A 23,022-nucleotide genomic window follows, 5' to 3' on the forward strand; every position below is an offset into this window, starting at 1 on the left:
CTAAATAAAGCAATACAAAATATGGCTAATCACTTCAAAAAATAATCTCTGCAGGCATATACTTTGAACTGAAGGGCATAAAAGTAGTCTTGATAATAAATAAATCACTCAAGTCAACGAAAAAGTCTAAATTTTAACATAAGCAACGTGCATAAAAATATGTAGCAAAATGAAAAATATCTTTATTATTACATTGAATTTTTTTTTAAATTTACCAGCTTATGAAATCCATAAGAGTGACTATTTCTGGAGATCCATACTTTTTCAATATGGACTATTCAGAGTTGTCAGGATAATTTTTAAACTTTTCTGTCACTAACGTTTTCTTTTCTTTTCCATCTATTTGCCTTTGTGACATATAAAAAATTGAATTCCTAACAGGGACACATGCAGAGGACTCGTCTGGTGGGTGCGGTCTGCTGGAGGTGCCGGGTCTGGCCTGTGACAAACTGTCTGCTTCGCTGTCCGCGGGACAGAATTCTGTAGGACTCGGGGGTTTGAGACATGTTTGTAGGCAGATTTAGAGTAATTCTGGCTGTTAGAACTGACTTTCTGAGGATGCACGTTCCATATTGCGAAAGCGCCCAGTCACTAATTCAAACCTGACCGAGCATGCATATGACGCAACAGCAACTGCGTGTATGATATGATTTTATTTTATTTACATTTAAACACATCCCATCATATGTGTGCCTTAGTATAAAAACAACTCAGAATGGTATAATTTGGGTCATAAAATGGCCTGACGTTTTTTAAAGCATTTAAAAAAGACTTCCCTCTTCTAAAAGGAACCCGCGCCCGTAGAACACAGGGGGCGCAAGCCACCGCGGGGACGGGCCCCCGGCAGCCTACGGCGTGGGGGGAGTCGATAGAAAGTGGGTACGTCCGTTTTTCATCATTCTGATAAAAGAAAACATTTCTCTTAACTCCAGGTAGGAAATTATTATACATTTTTATATATCTTCTGTATATAAAAAAGTGACAGGTAGCAAGCAGATGGCACAAAGAAATGGAAGAGACAGCAGTACTGGAGAATGCATGCTTTTTACAATGTGCCCGGGAGAGAGAGCGTGTCTTTCCAACCGCAATATCCAGAGCTGACATGCAGGGTGTTTTCTGTAACTGCCGGTTCCGTCGTATTGCTAGGTGCTTCATCAAAACACATCGTTACCGAAGGGTGCGAATGGTAGAATGCCCGGTTTCAAAACCGATTTCTGAAACTGGGTATTTTCCTTTGATATTTTTTTTTAAAAAAGGAATTTGGGGGTACAGAAAAAAAAAGACCAAAGCATGAGATTTTTCTTATTGCCATCTAGTAACTGTACTCGTGACTTTTGGCTGCATCGAACCGTAACACAACAGACGTTCCGGTCAGTCCGCAAGGCCTCCGGCGGGCGTGGCCACGGTCTGTGTTTCCACGTTTCCACGTTTCCCGGGAGCGTGCTCCAAGTCCCGCAGGAACGCACTGCGCCCCGGCCGTCTACACAATGGAAACAACGCACAGGTAACACAGAGCTCGACCCCAGGCGGGTTCGTTCACAAGTCACACAAGGCACAGTCATCGCACAGAGACGCGCAGCGACACGGAAACGAAGCGGAAGGGAGAGGAAAGAGAGAGCTGGGGAGGTCTGAGTCGGGAGCTAGCTGCTTCTTCAAGTTTCCGGTGCATCTCAAACATGTTTAAATACTAAGGAGCACTTGGTGGCCAGCAACCCAATTACGAAATGGACACGTCACTGTGCAGCGCGGGGGCGTCTTGCTGAAGGAATAACAAATGTCTGGAATTCTTAAGTTTGGATAAAGGCAGTGGAATGGATTTAGAAATACGTCCACTTTTCACAATTCACTACAGACAGAATTTCCTTTGCACAGTCCCCATGTTTGTATAAACAGTTCTTCTCTGAAAATAAAACACAGTTAAAACAATTTTCTCCCAGTGAAAAACGCACACAAATACACCAACTTATCAAGGCAATCTAGAGCGTGGAAAGGTATTCACCAAATTCAAAAATAGCTGAGAGTTCTGAAGAGTTCTTAAGAGATTAGCTGTCAATTCCATCGGAGGCAAATTAGTCTAATATGGATGTAGACCATGAAGTGCCAAAAGCAAAGCACCGCGATCCTCAACGACCAATCAGATGCACACAGAGACAGCTGATACTGACGAAACGCTTTACATCATCAAGCATTCAACATAACATGCTGCATTGAATTTTGATGAAATAAGCTATATATTCATGCAAAAACACAAGTGCACAAATCGTGTAAGTACCACGAAGTTCTTAGTGTACAAGTTTGGAATCAAATATAGCCAAATTAAATGGATAAAATTGTTATCAGTTTTATAGATTGATTTTGGTGATAATCGAGGCAATACTCAAATCTTTAATTATGAAAACCTTGGGTTTCTTCTGGCATTTCTCAGAGGAGGTCATGAATTTTTGCATCATAACCCCAGAACATGTAACACTGATCTTAATCGAACACCCTTTCCATAGCATTGCAGCCCAATGCTTGATGGTGAGCATACTGATATTCGTTTTAGGGATACATGTACTAAGAACCATCCTTCCATCAGCATTGAACCCATTCTGTTTCTATGAGAGAAACAATGAACAAGGAGCCCATTCCCTGAGACACTACGGAACAGCTGCGACAAAACACAACATGACAACAGAGTACACGAAGTGGGAGAAGGGGCCAAGGGCATCCGCTTACCTTGCGCTTTCTCTCTAGACCCTAGTTGTGTTGTATTCAGATTCATGTTTGCTTAGAGACCCAATGAGGCAGAACCTGGAACGTGATGTCTATTTCATTCAACAAAGTACTGTTTGCACGGAAAAATACATATGCACACCAATATCTACTTAAAGGCATTCCCGAAATTTCGTACAACTATGGGAGTAGGTCTTGGCCATCAGCATGCAAAAGTATTAAACCAACTAAAATAGTTAAGGTTTTGAAAATGCATGGTGGATTGGGGAAGTATGTACATTTATAAATCAAACCAAACACCGGTAAACATGCAAAACAAAACATATGTAGATGGGATTTGGGGATTTAAAATAATTTTTTCCCTAAATTTAGATTTTCTTTCCCCCAAAGCTTTATTAATTTTAGGGCTAATGATACAACACAGATCATACTGTCTTTATAGTAAAAGGAAAATGAAATGTTTCTACTAATCTTAGCTACATTTACATATCTATATTGGAGGATTTTAGCATACCATGCTATCCTATACAATTTGTAATATAAGTATTATGTAATGTGTAGGAAAGAGTGTTTTCCTTTTCATACCCAAAATATAATACATTGTATTGCAAAATACGCTATTTCTGCATTAAAATTATTCAACAAGATGGGTTCCCCATCTTGGTAAGGCAATGATTTCCAAATATCATTTCATATACTAAAAAATATAAATATCAATCGGGGCGACATTGGTGACCACGCGGAGGCAAATGAGCAATGTAAGTGTGCAGGATACATCACAACCCAATGACTGTAGCAGTGAGTGTCATATATGTGTAGACATAAGTAACGTATCTTTGGTCTGTATGTTCTCACACATATACTCATGAACAGATGTGGGGTTTGGGGGCATATGGCTGTCAGTGGAAAGCAAAATTAAAAAAAAAACGAGGAACAAGTGGAGACACGGGTGTAAATCATTAATCAAAAGAGAAACAGAGAAACGAAGACAACCAGCCCACTCAACACTCTGGCAGCCTTTCGGTCCTCGGGGTCGTAGCTGTCACCGAGAACCTATGATACTGACCGCTGCACGGCGTTCTCGTGGCGCGCCAGCCGGTGGCTCGTGGTGGGCACCTCCTCGATCTCGTCGATGTCGCACGCGTCCGCGGCGTCCGTGGGGTAGCTGTGTTTCATGACCAGGATGTTCCTGCGGCTGGCGGGCGGGGCCAGGGGCTTGGCGGGCGGGGCGGGCAGCTCGGCCAGGACAGACGCGTCTCTTGTGCTGAGGTTGCTGCGGCTGCCTTTGGCGCTGGACAGCTGGGATCCACAGTGGTGGTCGTAGACGCACTTGGATGAGGACCTCCGCAGTTTGTGGTAGTTGTCGAAGTCGTCGGCCACGTCGGCAAAGTCTGCCGTGGCCCCTGCCCCTCTGAGAGTGCACAGCTCGTAATGAGGGGACTCAAACACCTCCTGGAAAACTGTCTGGTCAAAGTCTGACTTCCTGTGCACATACTTTTTACGAGGCTGTTTGATCTGCACAATGACAGAAATGATAATGAGGATGATGACAATGCAGGAAGTCACGCCAATGACAGTCCCACTGGTGTTGGTCAGCTGGTCCAGCAGGCTGGCTTTCCTCTTCTCTACGGGTGGGGGGAGGGGGGAGGACACAGAAAACAAGACACACCCACCGCGCGTTAATACGGGAGTCAGAGCGGGCACCGAGACCTGACGCTGAAGTAGGCTGAGTGTGGGGGTTTTAAAGACTGGCCGGGTTTGGAGGGCCCTGGCCGGGTGGCTCAGCTGGTTGGAGCGTGGTCCCCATACACAGAGGTCGAGGGTTCAGTCCCCCGTCAGGGCACATACAAGGGTCAACCAATGGACGCACAAATCAGTGGAACGGCAAATCGATGTTTCCCTCTCACTCTCTCTTCCCCTCTCTCTCCCTAAAATCAAAAAATAATCATGACAAAAGTATTTAAAGTAACGTAAACCTTCACAAGGACCCTGTGTCCCAGGCTCAGGGGCAGCCCTCCCAGTGCCCAGCTGCCCTGCTTTAAATGCGAATGTATGTTTGGAGGAGGTCTCTGAGACTTCCTGGGTGACATTTGAGAATGATTGCTTAATTTGAGACTGTTGTTGTTTTTTGTTTTTTTTCTCAAAGGTTGAGAAAACCTCCACACTCAACCCTTGGACCCGTGGCTGCATCCATAGTTTTGTGAGTTTATGTCTGACATGGATAACCGAAGTCAAGGTATTAACAATAATCTGACCCCGAGAGGTCATTGAACCCCAAGACAGACACTTCTGGAACGGTGGCAAGAAGGCGCCCGTGGGCCACTGCCCCAGTGAAACAACCCTACCTGGTGAAAACGACGTTTAAAGCCCAGCCGTGTGGAGCCTGAGCACTGGCCCCAAGGGCACACAGCACCCGGAGGCAGGCTCCGCCCGGAACACCTCGCAGCTCCCCTAGGTCAGCGGGAGCCCGGGGCTCTGAGCTCCCGCGGCACCCAGGACACCCCGAACAAAGCCATCCTGCTCAGGGAGGCTTGGACGACAGCACAGGGCCCTCTCCCTCCAGCTCCCAGCCGGAGTGACAGCACCTCCCCTGGACAGCCAGGCCGCCAGTACGGCCAGCACGGCTCCCCCACCTGCACGAGGATGCTCCGCCCAAGCAGGGCCACCCGGAGCGTGGGGGCTCCGCTCCAGGTGCAGAGGTGGAGAAGGTGGGGACCCGGTTCACCCCCCGCCGGCAGGTGGGGGCAGAGGCAGGGAGCCGGGGACCAGCTGGGGAGGCCAGCTGAGAAGCCCAGGTGTTACCACCCTGCCCAGGGCCTGTTCCTCAGAAGGACAGGTGGTCGCTGGCCCTGCCCCGGCGCGGGACCAGAGTGGGCGGTGCTGGAGCCTTGGAAATGGCCCAAGTCTTCGCACAACAGTTGGGCAAGCATCTACTCCAAAGTGGCTCCTCCGACAGGAAACGGTCGTCGCCACCTCCCACCTTGCAGAAGTGGACGTGGGTTCCGCCTCTCTCACTGACCGCCCGAACCCGGCCGCTGTGGGCTGGGGCCGGCTCCTACCCGCTTCAGTACAGGAGGCCGGACTTGGGGCACAGAAGTGTGACCTGCCTGACCTGCCCTTCGCACACCGGGTCCTGCCGAATCGGAACAAAGGGGCACTCGTGAGGGCCCCTGAGAGTCCCCTGGGCCTGGGTGCGTGAGAACGCCCTGGCCACAGCCCCCAAAAGGGCAGGGAACACGGCTTCCTGGTTGGCTCGGCAGCACCCACGGCGTAATGACCGTGAAGGCCGCCCGGCTCTCTGGGGCCGAGGCTGTCTGAGACATGTAACAGTGGCGGGGGTGTCCTGGCCGCCTCCGGGCAGGCGGACCATGCCCGGGTCGAGGACTCGTCTTTACCTTTGCAGTGGTTCTCGTCCCAAGGATACACACAGTTCTGGAGGCCGTTGCAGACCAGGGAGCTGTTGATGCACATGTTGCTGTGGCAGAAGAAGGTGCTGCCCTCACAGGGGGCTGGAAGCAAGCAGAGGGAGACAGGGGAGCTGCGACCGGCGCCCAGCGCAAATCGCTCCGCCCGCGCGCCCGCGAGCAAAGGGTCGCCGTGACCACTGGCCGGCAGCTCGAGACCCACGGCCGGCCTTCCATGCTCGGAAGTGCCGCCGGGGTGGGAATTATGTCTCGTGTGGCGAGCAGAGCTGGCGTCCCCCTAGAGCTGCTCAGCTGATAAAACGGGCGGGGGAATGTCCATGGTGAAAATGAAGTCCGCTGGCATGCAGTTCTTCTGTTTTTTTCCTAACTCGGTGCACTCCTTTAGCAAAACCGAAGTGCCCACCTCGTACATTACGTTTCACGTTCTACCTGTATGACCTTAGCTGCACTGAGCCAAAGGGCATCACTGAAATACTGAAATAACTTTGAAAAGTGTATGTTTAAAAACACTAATGAAAAAGTTTGGTCTTAGACCAAACCCTGTAATACTATTTAAGCATTTGAAAAAAAAAAACCCAAAGGGGCTTATGCGAATTCAGAACAGGAGAAAACTCGTCCTGATCAGCCCAAGAAAAAGGTGGGTTACCCCCATCGACTTTCAACATATACAGATAGAGGCAGAGGCAGAGGCGGAGATACATGTGACATGAGTCTACACGGCACGGATTTCACACACGCTAGTAACTCTGGTCCACGATTCCCAGGTCACAGCGTGCAACTCCAACAAGATGCACATGAACGTGAGAAATTGGGCTGCATAAACAAGATGAATGGTGAAGGGCTTAGTGTAGGAAAGAAAACGTTAGACCTGACACCAACCCTAGGAGAAACGCATTCGTTTCGTTGCCAGAGCACCGGGGTTCTTAGAAGAACCCGTTGCCCGGGCAGCACCGCATTAGGGATTCCGGTGTAGAGGCAGCGCTTGGAAGCTAACTTTGGTTTTGGCCTTTGTGATTGCCCGCAGGCCTGGTACAATGTAATCTTAGGGTTCATTGTTTTCAATAATGTTTCTGTGGCCCTTGCAAGACTAGGCATTCTAGAAATACGAGATACAACACCTATCTGACACAAACACATAACTTAAGAGTGGTCAATCAATCAGCAAAGCTGTATTAACGATCAGTATTATCCAAACACTTGAGTCACGGTACAGTGAATTTTCCACCTTCACACTACATATTGCAGATATTTTAGAAAGTTGCCATGTTTAAATGTACGCTGACTTCTGAACTGCACGGGGCCAAATATACATGCTCTTTTTTCAATAACTACTGTAAATGTATTTTCCCATGATTTTTTAACGTTTTCCTTTCTCTAGCTTACTTTATGAGAGGAACAGAGTATATAGTGCATACAGCACAAAAAGGTGTGTTCATCACTGTTCATGATTTCAGTGGGGCTCCCGGCTGAGGGCAATTAAGCCTGGGGGAGGTGAACGGGGTGGGGGGGGGGCACACACCCCGTCTTCTACTTACTACATAAATCAAAATTCTCAGGAAAATACCTTGCATAATGCAAATTAGTATATTGTAGCACCCTTAGAGGAGTCCTTAAAAGAGAAATAAAACCCAAACACTCAAGTCTTGAAAAATCAAAGAGTAAAGCAAAGACCTGGCCAGCAAACTGAACCCAGGCCCTCTCCCCTGCCCCTTCCCGGAAGAACAAAGTTTCTTCTTCCTCCCTACCTGGTTGGACTTTAGGGCCCTGGTTAAAGAGTAAAAAGACGTAACCGTCATTGTGCAAAAGAAAAAAGGATTAAAGAGTAGAGAATGTTCAATAGTCGTCTGGAAACGTTTGCTGCTTAGCATTTTATTGAGCAAGCGGATCATTAGCCTTTTACGATGTAAAATTCCATGACCCAGGATATCACTGCCCAGATCTGCTTGTTCCTAAGAAACTGCAGTTGAATTTCTGTAGTCAGCCACACTGACTACCGCAGAGCTGGCGCGGTCTGTTTAGTGGGGGGTGCGTGTTGTCAGAATGTGCCCAAGTTTGCTGCATCGGATCGACTGGGGTGGCTGCGAAACGCTTAGTAAAAATATGTACAAGACACATTACCTAATACGTTGTGGTCGCTTTGAGAGTACAGTTATCCGCCAAGTAAAGAACACCTTTAAAAGAGCATAAATACTTATTGGCCTTCCAGAATGAGTTGGACACATTATTATAATTGGTACTAAACAGAACGGGTTGGTTTATAAACATGAATACATAAAGATGACTTTTCGTTCTGCAATTGAGCGAAATACAATCGTGTGTTGGTAAGGGTACTGAGATTTGAATTCCAGATTCTCCAAGTGTGACTTCGTTCCAGACTGTTCTGTAGTTGTGACAATGTCTCACAAACGGCCAGTGTCCCGCATCGGTTCCTAAGTGGTGGTGGTCAGATGGGAAGGCGGCAGGTGAGCTGGGACTGTGGACAAGGGACATCCTGACCCGCCTCCTTAGCCCCAGGGACCACGCAGGTGTGCCGGTCCACTGGGGCCATCCCAGGCACCATTCCACCCTTTCCTCCCTACCTTTGCTAACCTGTTTCGAACTGCTGTGCAAACAACAGTAAAACCACAAACGAGCAAATCTTGCCCAGGCTGAGACACAAACGTGCGACGATTTACGCTCCTTGAACAAAAGCCAATTTCGTTTCACAGACACCAGAAAGAAAACCTACTGGACTCTGAATGTTCCTGCTTCTGCCTGAATGTTTACCTCCTATGAATCCAGATAGGCAATGGATTATGAAAGAGTCTCGTTTCTATCTTGTGCTAAAAAAAAAACAAGGCGTCCCGGCTCCCCAAGCAAGCCGTGTTCTCATTGGTCCAGCCGGGAGGTCGGTGCCCACGCCCCTCGGCCAGCACCCTCGTGGAGGCTCCCCGCCCACACGGTTCCTGTCCTCCGTCTGTCCCGGAACGCCCTTCCGCACTCGGCTACCCAGGCCTGTCAGACCTCTGCCACCAACACGGCTTTGACATATTCCAGTCTAACAGAAAATCATCTTCCCCTCCAACCCTCTGTAATTTTTCAAAGTGTTCAACACTTAATACATGCTCACCATCTTCCTCACAAGTTCTCTGAGGCTAGAGGCATGATGTTTTAAAATTTGCATTTTTAAGCCCTGGCTGGCGTAGCTCAGTGGATTGAGTGTGGGCTGCGAACCAAAGTGTCGCAGGTTCGATTCCCAGTCAGGGCACATGCCTGGGTTGCAGGCCATGACCCCCAGCAACCGCACATTGATGTTTCTCTCTCTCTCTCTCTTTCTCCCTCCCTTCCCTCTCTAAAAGAAATAAATAAAATCTTAAAAAAAAAATAAAATTTGCATTTTTAAAAACTGTTGCATGGCTTCACATTTTCAGGCTTGCTGTGACTGTTCACTGATCGTTTGCACTGATGAATAACACGGAGAAGAGTTAAACTCCGCCCCGCTGCACACCTGAGTATCCCGGAGCGCTGAACACCCTGACTGGTGTGATCCGGGGGGAGAGGGGACCTTCATGGCCCTGGTTTCCAAACACAACGCCAACCGAGATCTTCTCGGAAGCCACACTGCAGCCTCGTGTCTCTCTTCTCTCACTGCTGCTGGAAAGCACGTGCTCTACCATTTTGCCGAGGACGAATTCGACTTAGAAATTCAGGATGCAGAGGTCAAAAGCTATTGCCTCTTTAGAACCAGCCCCCTTATTTCCTAAGGTTACATGGGAGAAACGAGAAGTTAAGGTTTACCTGCAATAAAATGGCAGCCAGGTCTACCAGTAACGCAAAGAGAGCAATCCTCAAAATTCAGAGTAACACACACAGGCAGTTTCCATGATCATTGCTTTCTCTAGGATTTTTTTTCTTTTTTTTTAATTCTCACATGTTCCCACTCTTACCACGAGGTGGCAGCATGCACCATGTTTTGGGGAAATAGTGGTTCACTCTTCACTCCATCAGGATGATTAAACCATAAATGCATATAAACAACGTTCATATCTCTATATTCCTGATTCTTAAGAACTAAGAACTTTAGCAGGAGATAACCAAAGGAATTTTGAGCATATCTGAATTAGGTTAGGGAGCACAAGAGTAAGAAAGGCAGCCGCAACACTCAACACAAAGAAGTTTTATTTAAAACTTCAGTAAAGTATCACACAACCTATATGCTATGATGTTAGAGGTTTAATTGTGATGTATCATCGCTTTTGAGCATCATGTCATGTGGTTATAAGTGTTCCAATTGTGTAAGTACAATAAAAGGCTTTTGATTTATAATTGTCATTTTAATGCTAAAGGTGCTAATGCTCATTCTATTCATCATTTTCCTCTCTCCATTTCATTTTAAATCCAGCAATCTATTAAATTCTATCCAGAAAATATTAAAACGAAATGAAAATAAAATGGCAGATTTATCTCTGAGATATTGATTGTTGAAATTCCTGTGCTCTGTGGTTAATAAAACTGTCATTGGTAGATTAGCTCAAAGCCAAAGAACAGAGTCTTCACCAGGAAAATTTGGAAGTAGAAGTGACGCCTGAGCCTGTTTTCCTTTAAAAATCGGTGCATCATCTAAACACCAGCTGAGGGCTTTGCCTGCAGCCCCCCAGCCCATCCCGAATCTCCTCTCTACACACTTTCTCCTTGCCTCTCGCTTTCCTTAAAACCTTCTCTTTTAACTTCTTCAACTCAGATTTGTGAAAAGTTCACCCTTAGCCCTGGCTGGCATAGCTCAGTGGATTGAGCGCAGGCTGCAAACCAAAGTGTCGCAGGTTCGATTCCCAGTCAGGGCACATGCCTAGGTTGCAGGCCATGGGCCCCAGCAACCGCACATTGATGTCTGTCTGTCTGTGTCTGTCTCTCTCTCTCTCCCTTCCCTCTCTAAAAATAAATAAAATCTAAAAAAAAAAAAAAAGTTCACCCTTGTCTGTGCTGACCTGTGTGTATACAACTTTTCATACAATCCACACTCACATACGTGTGTGTAAATGCACACAAGACTCACACATACTCACAAACATGTGTATAATGCACACAAGGCCCACACACTCATATACACACTCACACATGCGTGTGTGTAAATGCACACACAAGACTCACAATCGCATACATGTGTGCATTTGTAAATGCATATAGGATCACCTGTACACACGTGTGAGTGTAAATGCACATGGACGCACACTTACATGCACATTTGCATGCATTTGTGCATGTGTAAGTGCACATGGCCTCACACCCATATACACACATGTATGAATGTCTAAATGCACACAGGCTCACACTCACATATACACTCACACATGTATGTGTGAATGCACACACAGGCTCACACACACATATGTTCGATCTCCTACACCTGCTCGTTTCTATTCCTCATTCCCAATCTTGAATTACAATGGAAGGGGTCAGAGGGGCGTGGGGAGAGCAGCCCTGGGGAACGTTCCCGAATCTTGCTTCATTTCTGGACTTCGACTCCTATCAGCTTTGAAGACTTTGATTTATTAAAACTTTCTGATACTCCAGGCACCATAGCATCCATCACTCTCTTCACCTAAGAGACGAGACGGGAGCAAAGCTTAAAACTATTGCAAGTGTGTATAGCTTGCTGCTAAGCATCCTTTTTAGCAGTAGTATTCTAATCACCAAAATAGAAAATGTGAAAAACTCATATTCAGCCATCGGAAATAACCCCAAAATAAATGTTTTGCTTTGTTCTTCCCAAAAATAAATGGAAAAATTTCCCCTGCCCTCTACTTTAAACTCAAAATGGCCTCTGGGCTATGTAATAAGAAGAAATGACATTTTATTTGAAAAACGACAGCCAGATTTGAGGCCAGAAATAGATCTGTGCATCTCCTCTTCATCTCCTTTATCATCTTCATATTTTTTTTGAAAAAATCAATACCTGCCTCTAAAACTCTCTGTTCCAATGTGACTTGCTTATCGGTCAAAATACCCAGTATTATCGGGTAAGATATATTTCCATCTCTCTTTTTAATATAAGAAATTCTATTCACAAATTTCAATTTAATACTACTCACATTGGATACCCCCCATATTTCTGCTAAAAATTGTGTATTCATACTATGACAAAAAAAATCATACTAAGAAAAGAGCAACATCTTCGTGAGAAAATGACGTTCCATAGGTAGAGCCCACTTCCTTCCCGACACGGGGCATGAACCACATCATGATTAAACCGTTACTATTTGAGTGCAAGAAATCATTACACATTTTATACTATGATTATGTCTGCCTTGGGTCAGCTACACGATTTATTCCTCGTGTGCAACTGGACGTGGCTGGGCTCACAATGAGGAGGAGAATGTATCTCTTTGGGGTCTGTACTCTGCTTCTTATTGGAACTTGCTTTGTTTTCGCGTCTGGTGGACACATATCTTCGACAGTTGTTAGTGCAGACACACTGTTCTGCTAAAGGTACCATATTTGGTTTCAGTGTTGAGTGTGCCAACGCCCCAGAGGAGGACTCGCAGTAAATAAAGATGAGAGCCCAGCATAAATAGACCACCCTCGGGCTTGGAGTTCTGCAAGTTCAAAGACTGACAGTTCAGAATAATTGTCTTCTATCTTCCTACAACAAACGCACACTGCCTATTTTTGGTGACAGACATAAAGCACAGAGGCGATAAAAGCCAAAATCCAAAAGATCAATATAAATGATGCCCAAGAACCCCACCACATATTACAGGGAATGAACTGCCTTCAGTCTTCTGCGCGGGCCCCCTGGCAGACCCCAGCTTTACTGAAGATAATGCTGATCTCGAAAGTTCGGTGAGCCCTGGCTGGGGAGCTTGGTACCAAATGGTAGCTCATGGGGAGAGTGTTGTCCTGATAGGCCAAGGTTGTGGGTTCGATCCCTGGTCAGGGCACATATGAGAATCGACCAATGAATGAACAGTTAAGTAGAACAACAAATCTGTCTTTCAGTTTCTCTTTCTCTCCCTCTTTCTTACATCAATCAATCAATAATTTCTTTAAACGTTCAGTGAAAACGTTGCAAACTTTCCTAAGACATTCTAAATACACATAGCAGCCAAAATTATTTCAATTAAGATGACTGTTTTAGCCTAAAAAAAAAACCATACTTGACAAAATTGAGTTTAAATCCAAACTATTCCCCTAATCTACACACCCGTATGCATAAAATCCTTCAGTGACTGGAGTTAAATGATCAAGGTGGTGACAAGTGTCCAACAAAAACTAACTTTGTACGTCTGAGGTATTTTTGACAGGTAATATCTTACGATCCCTTTGGACCAACTGAATGTTCAGAAGGGAGGAAGGGCTGGAGGGAGGGAGGCAAGGCGGGCGGGGAGCCCCTGGCAGGTTACATGATTTTATGTCCTTTTCTCTTGTTCTAAAGCCGTATCACACCTGAAGGCAGAAAAGCGCTCCCTACAGAAGTGTCTGCGTGCTGCCACACCGTGAACAGGCAGACGGGAGCCCACCTCCCGGCCGGGCACTTTCCTACAGACACACCCATCTGACACTCACGGCTGCCCCGGGACACGCCCCCATTCTCTGGAAAAGGATTGGAGGCTCAAAGTCAAGGTGTCACGCGCAGAGAAAGTGGCAGAATTAACTGGCTGATAGCAAACGTGTACTCATACACATATTTTCATGCCACTGCAGATGTTTTAAAAATAATTTTTCCAAGTGACTGATTTGTCACGTACATAGATGGACATTTGGACTGTCTATCACATGAAATGAACGTTCTAGTTTTCTACTGTTGATTGACACATGATTGCACACTTACTGGCTTAAAACAACGCCCATTTCTTACCTCACGGTTATGCACGTCAGAAGCCTGGGGTGGGGGAGTTCTGCCTCTGGAGCCTCAGGAGGTGAAAACCAAGGGAGCGCTGGCAGCACAGAGCCCTGGGCTGGGTCCCTATCTGGAGCACGGAGACATCTTCCAAGCCCATCCAGGCTATTGAAAGAATTCAGTCCCTTGGGGGTGTAGGACTGAGGTTCCTGCCTTCTTGCTGGCCGTCCACTGGGGACATTCTCAGCTCCTAAAGGACACCCACCATGCCCTGCCCAGTGGCCCTCTTTACGACATGGTGGTGTGATCCCTTAAGGCCAAAGGGAGTATTTGCTACAGCGAAGAATTCTGACTTCCTCCATCCTGACCTTTACTTACACCTTTTAAAAGGGCATAAACATTATTATCAATATTTTTGTGTATAGTTAGACCAACCAGGGAAGTTTCCTTTTTGATTCATTCAAAATCAAGTGACTAGGGGTGTTGACTACTTGTACATCCGCCCTTTTGCCTTATAGTGTAACAGGACCATGGAGCCACACCCCATGACAGTCACAGACTTACTTTGCACACACAAGGACGGGTATAATTAAGGCTTGTACGCTGGGAATAAAAATACTGGGGTTGTCACACATCTCTGCCTGTCATCGTCCGTCTGCTGGCCCCCCTTGCTCTCTCTGCCTCCCAGGTGCAAGATGCACTCACGCTTCCCCAAGGCTCGAAAGAGCGTCACCTCATTACAGCATCAACCTGAAGTCCCAAATCTCCTCTGAAGTCAAACCAGATCAAAGTCCAAACCGTCACCACCTCCGTCACCTAAATATGGCGAAAATGGACCTCCTGAGAGCAGACCTCGAAGGAGCCTCGGCTTCCGGCCCTGGAGGGTGGTTCCTCCCCACGCATGCATGCAGTCACGAAACCAAAGAGACAGGCCACGTGCCCCACCGCTCCCAGCACGCAAAGGTGGGACAGGCAACAGAAAGCAGGCGTAGGGACTCTGGCTCACGGGCGGAGAGAACGGAGAGCACGCCGGAGTCGCTGGCCCACGACCATTTGGAAACGCAGCAGGGGGACTGCTGGATTTGCCCTGGCTGTGCTGCGGGTTCTAGGACTTGGCCCTCTGAAGCTGCGGGTGGGCTCCGCCCTCCAGGCCCCTGCATCTGCCCTCAGGACCGTCCTGGAAAGGCAACAGGTGTTTGTGGCTGAGTAGTTGTGCCAGAGTGCTCCACACCGCTGGGACCTGGGGTTTCTGACAACCCCTTTGTACAGGGTGCCCTCTGCCCCTTTCCATCCAAGCTGACGGTGTTTCTGCTGAAATAATTTTCTCAAGAACCTCATGGGCCTTGCTTGAAATTCACTAGGTTTTGTTTGCTTACACAAAAGTCACACCCATAAATCTGTCTGAGATCCCTCTCTCTCTCTCCTGGGCCCCTGCTGTGATGGCTCAGGCTCAGTGCCTTTAACTCTCCGGGAAGCCCTCTACTCTGAGAGCAGGCCGGTTAGGGACCATTTTAACTTCTCAGAAGGACCTGTTAGTCACTGACACTGTGATCTTCGGATGCTCCTGATGGTAGTTAAGCAAAGGTTGGGTGGTTACCACGTTTAATACATTCTAGTCTTCATTTCAGGGTACATTTACATATTAAATAAGTTATCTTTGTTAAAGAATATACATCAAATTTAAGATGTAAAAATGGGGAGGTCTCTTTTGGGGTGCCCCTATGTGTGCCCATCTCCACTGGACACGTACGAAAACCAAACCACGTAGGCAGAGAGACGCGGAATGACTTTGTCTCAGTCAAAGCTTAGTGTAACTGGATGATGATGATGGTATATGCACAGTGTGATATCACTCAGCATTTCTTATATAAGAAAGAAATTTAAAGAACCACAGATCCTCATCAGTCTTAGAGTTGGAAGGGACCTCGGGGGTTAGCCAGTCCTTTCCCCAGTCCAAGAAAGACACGTCCCTACACCGTCCCCAGCAGATGACAATCCGTTTTCAGATCGAATCGCGCCCGTAGCCTCTATCAGAATGCACTCAGTTTTGGAATGATCACAGCTCCTATGAGCTAGACTTTTTTTTCCAAAAACTGGACTCAAATATTCTCTTATAATGAATTTAACAAACCATCGTACCACTCAGATATTAATGCATATCATCCGATACAAGTCTAAGATAGTTATTACATTTTGAACAAAAACAAATCTCTGAGAAAAACATTCCTTCTCCTTTTGGCCCTTTCTCACGGTTGCAGATGCTTCTGCATCCTGGCCAGCCTCTTCGCACAATCCCCCTCCTCCTCCTCATCAGTACCACCCGGAAAGGAGCAGGCTACCCAGCCTGCATCTGGACCGGCACGGCTTCCCATAGGATTCTCCTTTCTGAGCTGTTTATTGCCCTTCTCTAATATAAGCTAATGCTGCATAAGATTTTTTTCTCAATTATGTAAAATGGCTTACACTGGGTTTAATGAAATAAACACTTAGGAGGTCCTAGGAGTTGGGGTTCCCCTACACTATTTCCATTTACTTGATATTTGAATTGTCAGAGTATGTCTTTTCATTGCACTCTACTGTAGTGTATGGTGTAGCTTTGACAACTATTTCAGACTTGTTTGATATTTTTAAAACTTGGTATCATCTAAAATATTAGTGAGCCTTTCTATATTTGTCATTTAGACTGGATATGAGTTCTCAATACATTATTGTCTAAGAGTAAAAAGAATATGAAATACACGTGAACTCCTTATCACAGGCACATCTGTGGGGGATGGTAGAGCAATCAGCAGGAAAAGCACCAAATGTGCTGTGATAGCCTGAATATCTTCATATTCTGCTCCAGAAAATGATAAGAATTTTTTTGATTTTTGGCCAAATACCTTGCTGAAGTAAAAATGAACTACTTCTAACATTTTGATCAACTCATGAAATGAATACATAGATAGCAGCCCACTGTTAAATCTGCAATAATCCTGAGTAAGATATTTAACACTCTCCCTGATGGCATCAAGATTTAGAAAGACGGAGTGACATTCAGGACATCTGGTGTTCCAGAATTCTCCAACCGGGTAACGAGAGAGCAACTGGAGGCCCAAACTGTTTATTCACTCTATGAAAGAACTGTCTGATAGATTTAGCATTCATGAATTTAAAAATATTATCTGCTGTGCCTATCACTGAGAAACTCCTGAAATTTCAGATGTATTTAAAACTGTATAGCTTCAAATTACAAGGTGCCAATTTGATAAAGGTAAATTTCTCAGGTTTTCTATTTCTATACATTTATTAAATATAAATTATTCATGGTTTTTAAAGAACATTCTAAATATATATCTACTAATATGACTCATTATTTGTTAGAACATAATTTTCTAAAATCGCTGTGTTTTGCACCTATGTCTGGGTATCACCCATTGTGCCATTTTAAATATATCCTGAAACTTTTTTCTACATATCTACTCCCTTTCCAAGCCATCCTCTCTTTTTGCCTACTCTCATAGAAACTACAAGAGAAGCATGCTAAAGAGAACCAACCAAATGTTCCTCTGTAGGTTGTTCATATTTGCACTCGAACGTCACCAGAAACTGCTGTATCCATTCTGTAAGCTTTGTAAGAGTTCAGCCCAAGAGAGAGAACTTATCATGTCCCAGCTGAGCAGTGGGAACTGTTTTAAGCAGGACTATGAGTAGTCAGAAATTCAATATGGAACTCTGTCTCGACCTAGCTATTCCACTTCTGGGAACATATCCGAAGAATCCCGAAACACCAATATGAAAAGAACTTCCGCACCCCCATGTTCATAGCAGCGCTAGTCACAACAGCCACGAGCTGGAAGCAGCCCAAGTGCCAAAGAGCAGATGAGTGGATAAAAGGGCTGTGGCACATTTATACAATGGAATACTATGCAGCACTAAAAAGGGAACTCCTCCCTTTTGTGACAGCATGGGTGGACCCAGAAACTAGTATGCTAAGTGAAATAAGCCAGGCAGAGAAAGACAAATACCACATGATCCCACGTGTATGTGGGATCTAATGATCAAAATAAACTAACGAAGGAAATAGAAACAGAAGCACGTGGAACAGACTGACAGCTGCCGGAGGAGGGGCGGGGCTTGGGGTGCACTGGATGAAGGATGGTGACGAGATTAAGGAAAGCACATCAGTGGTGACCCAGGGACCGACCACGAAGTGGGGACTGACTTAGGGAGAGGACAGTGTGGGCCTGAGCGGAGGGGGGGCTAGGGAGAGAAAGCAGGAATGTAGTGGCATACACAATACGCAATAAAAAAGAAATACATAGAATGTTCCAGGTAGCTCTCTGCTGTCGCTGGTCCCAACGAGGGCAGGGGACTCCCCATGATACTGGGGGCACAGCCTGCGCTGCCCGAACCACCAGGAGGAAACAACTCGGGCGCCTGGGGGGCTGGCCCGGCCCTGCCCTGGGAAGGCCCGGCAGCCCGAAGGGAGGCTTACGTTCTTGAAAGGACGTGAAGAGCATCTGGAAGCGGCTGTTGCGGCTGCCCTCGTCGGCCCACAGGCGGATCACGCCCAGGCCCGTGCGCAGCATGACGTCGTTGGCCACCGTGCTGCAGAACTTGGCCTTCAGGTCCTGCACCGCGCTGCTGCCGTCGTACACGGCCACGAAGTTCCTCTTGCACTCGTTGGAGTTCTGCATCTCGTAGTCCAAGAACCGCAAGTAGATCTGCAACAAGCAAGGGGGTGATCATTTCCCAGGAGCAAAAGAAGAAAGCTCCGTCGGTGCCGGAAGTCCCTCTTGCTCAGCCTCACAAGCCCGTCTTGATTGCAATCAACCTTATTATTGTCCCCCGGGGATGGAAAGAAGGAAGGACGGATGAGCAAGTTCACATTGTGGGGAACGTTTCTTTCAGATGTTATTATCCTTTCTTTATGTAAATGCACCATTTTCCACGGCTGAGTATTTTTACCCAAATGATCCTATTTCTCCTCATCACTTATCTAGAATGAGTTATGAGTTCTCCCCGTTCTGCTGTTTTATTTGGGTCAGCACAAACGTGTAAGAGATGCTCCTGACGCAGTCCTGTTAAATACATTTCGTGACCCCCACTTCCGGAAATGCACGGGTAGGAATAATTTGTGTTAACACCAAAGGGAAGCAGAAGGGTATCAAAGGGTGGCTGCTGGCTGGACTTGGATGAAATTGATTCACATAACTAGACTGCTTCGCTTTTGAGATAGACTATATTTAAAAAAAATAAAAGGTAGCTAACCTGCTATTATTTTCACCATAATACAGTCAAGCCACTTAGCTAACTCCACATAAATACCAATTACATCAACATTCAATGAGTAAAAACTATTGTGCAAACGACTTTATAGAGTATTTTTAAAGATTCCTGACAACTCTATAAAGTTTTATTGCCGTAGGCAAATGAAAAACTCAGACAATGTAAATTTGACATTAGACATGAGGTCCCTCTGACCCCTGACCCATAACCCTTCCACTCTGTCACGCTGCTTCACGATTCTTCTTATCACCCACAGTTCAGATTTGACTGTGTGTCAATGTGCATTAAAAAATGACGAGCAATTAATTCAACCAAAGGTAAGTTTAAAAAGAAGTCATCTGCCCCTTTTCCCACTGATACGGCAATATCTAGACCATGGGCTCTTCCTCCGTCTCAGACCAGATTCGGGGCTCTGAGGCCCGGGGTGAACACGAGTGTCCACTGAGTCACGGTACAATGATGCATGTCAGGCTGCGAGCGGTGAGGACTCAGGTGCCACAAGAAGTCTGTCTGGGCAGGTTCTGGAATCAAGAAGGTGCCTCCTAAGCCTTTTACATTTTTTAAAAACAGGAATGCCTATCAGCTATTTCCTCTTAAATGCCCTTTTATGAATGCATCTCCTATAAACTGAAGACATGCATTCAATGAAAAATTAAACTCTTTTATCACCCCATATTCCTGTCTTTCTTATTTATTTTATTATCTGTGGACCTCATAAGACAAAGGTTTCCCAGGTCCAGTATGCCTGCCCCTGCATTAAAAAGTATTATTATTTCAATTGAAAGAAATTTCTCTTTTCCCTCCATGTTCTCATTGGATGGGACACCAGTTCTTGGGAATTTCACCCTCAGGCTCGTGGCTTTCCATCCCCACCGACACTTTGGTGATAGTCCAAGTTTCCCAAATGTCCTGGGTGTTTTTCCAGTTCACCCCCAATGCCTGTCCCAGTCAAAGTTATATTAATATTTCTAAAAAGCAAACCTAATAACCATACTCAAATCTTTAACTGGCTTCCAAATAGTCATAATGAAAAAACTTTAAACACCACAAACTGGCAAAATATCCTTCCTCTTATCTCTGAACATCACACAATGATTTTCATGTACATAAATAAGTTTTCCATGAAGTAAGCATTTCCCATTCTCTAACTACCAACTTCTTAAGAAGTTTCAAGGTCTAGTTCAATGGCTGATTGGAAACTCTGTTTTCTTTATTGACTTCATTTGTTCAGGACCAATCACATACTTATAGGACACCTACCTGCCATTGTTTCAAGTGCTATACATAACGATAGTTACATAGAATAAATGACATTTTTATTATTTGTATGCAATGACTTTCAAAACAATGTATTTATAACCCTAAACTATAACATAAAAGCAAAAGACAATATGTTGCAGAATTACACAGAATACTTATCATAACCATTTTTCAAAATGAAAAAGGACAGAGATTCAGACAGACGAAGTCACTTTCTCAAAGTGACACAGCCCCTAAGATCAGCACCGACTTAGACCATCATGAAAGGTCCGCCCCCCTCAGTATCACACTGCACGGCCTCACGTGCACTTGTCAAACATTCTCCCTGGCTTCCATTCCACAGAGAACGTTACAATCGTAAAGGGAACGAGCTGCGACAAAATTAATAAGGGAGCACAGCCATCTCCCTTTTCCTAACGGGGCCAGGAAACAAGTTGATGATCGAGATATAAATGAGATTCCTGGAAAATAAATGCGTCCCTCTGCAATAAATGTTCTCCAAAGATGAAGCGATTGCAGAGAAGGCTACTGCTGTGGTTAGAAAGGCAATTTGCATATCTGGCCCGTGCTTTCTCGCTGGACAGCCCTAGAGCGGGTCCGCGTTCTCCCTGAAGGGAGACGGATTGGCACCCTTACGTGAAGTGCTCAGCCGAGGTCTGAGTCCCCTCCACATTGAAAGGCCCTTTGGATTCGGCAGGACACTAGTTACAGAGGAAGCGAGCAAGGGCAAGGGCTAGATTTTATTGTTCACTTCTGAAGTATTCAATTGCTTTTCACCTTCTTCTTTCTCGTCATCCAAGAAAAGAAAGAAAGCACACCCGTGGGTATTTCGCTTTCCCGGGTGCAGGGCTGTCCCCGCAAATGTCGTTAGCCAGAAAAGTGACCCAGCTCCGGTGGCAGTCTTACAGAAGCCCCCCCCCCGGTCCCCCACATTTGTGACTTCAGCAGCATCTCAGCAGCGTGAGGCTTGTGCCATAAGGTCGCTGCGGGGAAGGATGCCTTCTGACCACGTGTCTACTTAAGGGAGAAAATGGCAGAAAGCGCGTCAGTCTCTCTGCGGAAGGAGAGAGAAGAGGGTCAGCAGAATCCTCTATCACTCCCCTGAAATGGCCCGATTACCATCTCCTCTCACGGGATCATTCGGATGCATTCTTCTTTCGAATCAATCACGAAGTTTGAGCTGACAAAATGATTTATTAAACAGGACTTGGGAAGCTTCGGAAGATATGAGCAATTTCTAGTGATATCTGTCTTCCAGTCGCACTAATAAGGGGAGAAGGGTGCTGTTGCATACTCACAGGAAGTCAGTCGAGCTAACAACTTACTAAGTGATATATTTACAGACATTTAGGGGCGACCATGCAACCTGGTGCCTCCCTTCACGTCACGACGATGCGCAGAAAACAGACCCTGTGTGGGGCGGTTCCTGAAGGCTTGCGGGAACGGCTCTCGCCATGGTAACATGAAGTGCACCACGGTCCGAGGTTTCAAAACTTTCCACTTGGGTCAACAGAGCCACACCCTAAACACGGGGGAGCCCAGGGCTCGCACGGCTGCTGTCTGATGTGTGACTGGACATGCCAGGACTTGTCGCTTTAGGTGGGACACCCCATGCGTCCGGAAGGCAGCAGCACCCCGAAGAAAATCAGGACAGCCTCTTCTTTTCTGGGATGTTGAAAAAAAATGCACACCCTCCAGCAAATCCCGACATAACAATGTTAACATGACTTTCTGATAAACAGACAAGTACCCAGTATTTCAGAAGTCCACCGAGTAGCCCTCCAGAATCGGCCAGTACAAAACGGAGATATCATTGAAAAACAGAGTTGAACTGTAACGTGTTCATTGGTAGTTACCTTGCCAGTTAAATTTTTCCACTTTGTTTACCCGATTTTTTCTTGTTTCTTTTTCAAGACAATAAGGGCAAACACAATCTTCAGAACCTTAAAACGTATCATTGTAATCAATTATAGTTACTACCCCTTTGTCTATTGCATTAGTTTTCTCCTCGCTCTGTGACAAATTACCGCAAGCTGAGCGGCTTGAAACAATACCCATTTATCATCTCTGTGGGTTGGAAATACAGGCTGCTGAGGGTGCGTATATGCAACAGAAAACCCAGGTCTCTGAAACCTCTATTTTCCTGGTGACTGTTTACCAGGGCTTGTTTGCAGGTCCTGGAAAACAGTCTTCATTCTTCGGACTCTCTGGCTTCCCCTTTGCCCACAGCCAGAGAAAACGCTGAGTTTTTACAAAAGAAAAAAAAAGCTCATGTGATTAGATTAGGCTCACCTGGATGGACTCTCTTTTAATTAACTCAGAGTGAACTGATTGGGAACCTTAATTGCATCAGCAAAATGCCTTTTGCCAGGAACTTAACATAATCAACTGTGTGATATTTATCTTAGACACAGTCCTAGGGTCTGGGCTGGAAATCTTAGGGGTCATCTTTAAGACTCTGCCCACAACAATGAAGTTCAACATATAATGAACTTCATTTTGAAATATAGTACCACGACTTCACTTTGAAATACT

General features: G+C 45.8%; 1 protein-coding gene across 3 annotated transcripts in view; it reads right to left on the reverse strand.

Moving 5' to 3' along the window:
• Window positions 1-408: 408 nt before the first annotated feature.
• Window positions 409-23,022, reverse strand: part of NETO1 (neuropilin and tolloid like 1) — a 73,398-nt gene continuing 50,784 nt past the window's right edge. Inside the window, exons 7-11 of one of the 3 annotated variants that reach the window (XM_045850057.1) lie at window positions 18,434-18,662; window positions 6,111-6,224; window positions 3,782-4,340; window positions 2,719-2,793; window positions 409-1,480 (exon numbers count right to left, since the gene is read on the reverse strand). In XM_045850057.1, coding sequence (XP_045706013.1) covers window positions 2,733-2,793; window positions 3,782-4,340; window positions 6,111-6,224; window positions 18,434-18,662 — 963 coding nt within the window. In that variant the 3' untranslated portion in view covers window positions 409-1,480; window positions 2,719-2,732. Of the gene's footprint in view, window positions 1,901-2,718; window positions 2,794-3,781; window positions 4,341-6,110; window positions 6,225-18,433; window positions 18,663-23,022 lie in introns of those variants that run through there. The other 2 variants (XM_045850058.1, XM_045850059.1) reach the window with 2 other exon arrangements.

This window comes from Phyllostomus hastatus, unplaced genomic scaffold, assembly GCF_019186645.2.
Source record: "Phyllostomus hastatus isolate PE091 unplaced genomic scaffold, TTU_PhHast_1.1 phas_contig_80, whole genome shotgun sequence".
NCBI classification, from domain to species: Eukaryota; Metazoa; Chordata; class Mammalia; order Chiroptera; family Phyllostomidae; genus Phyllostomus; species Phyllostomus hastatus.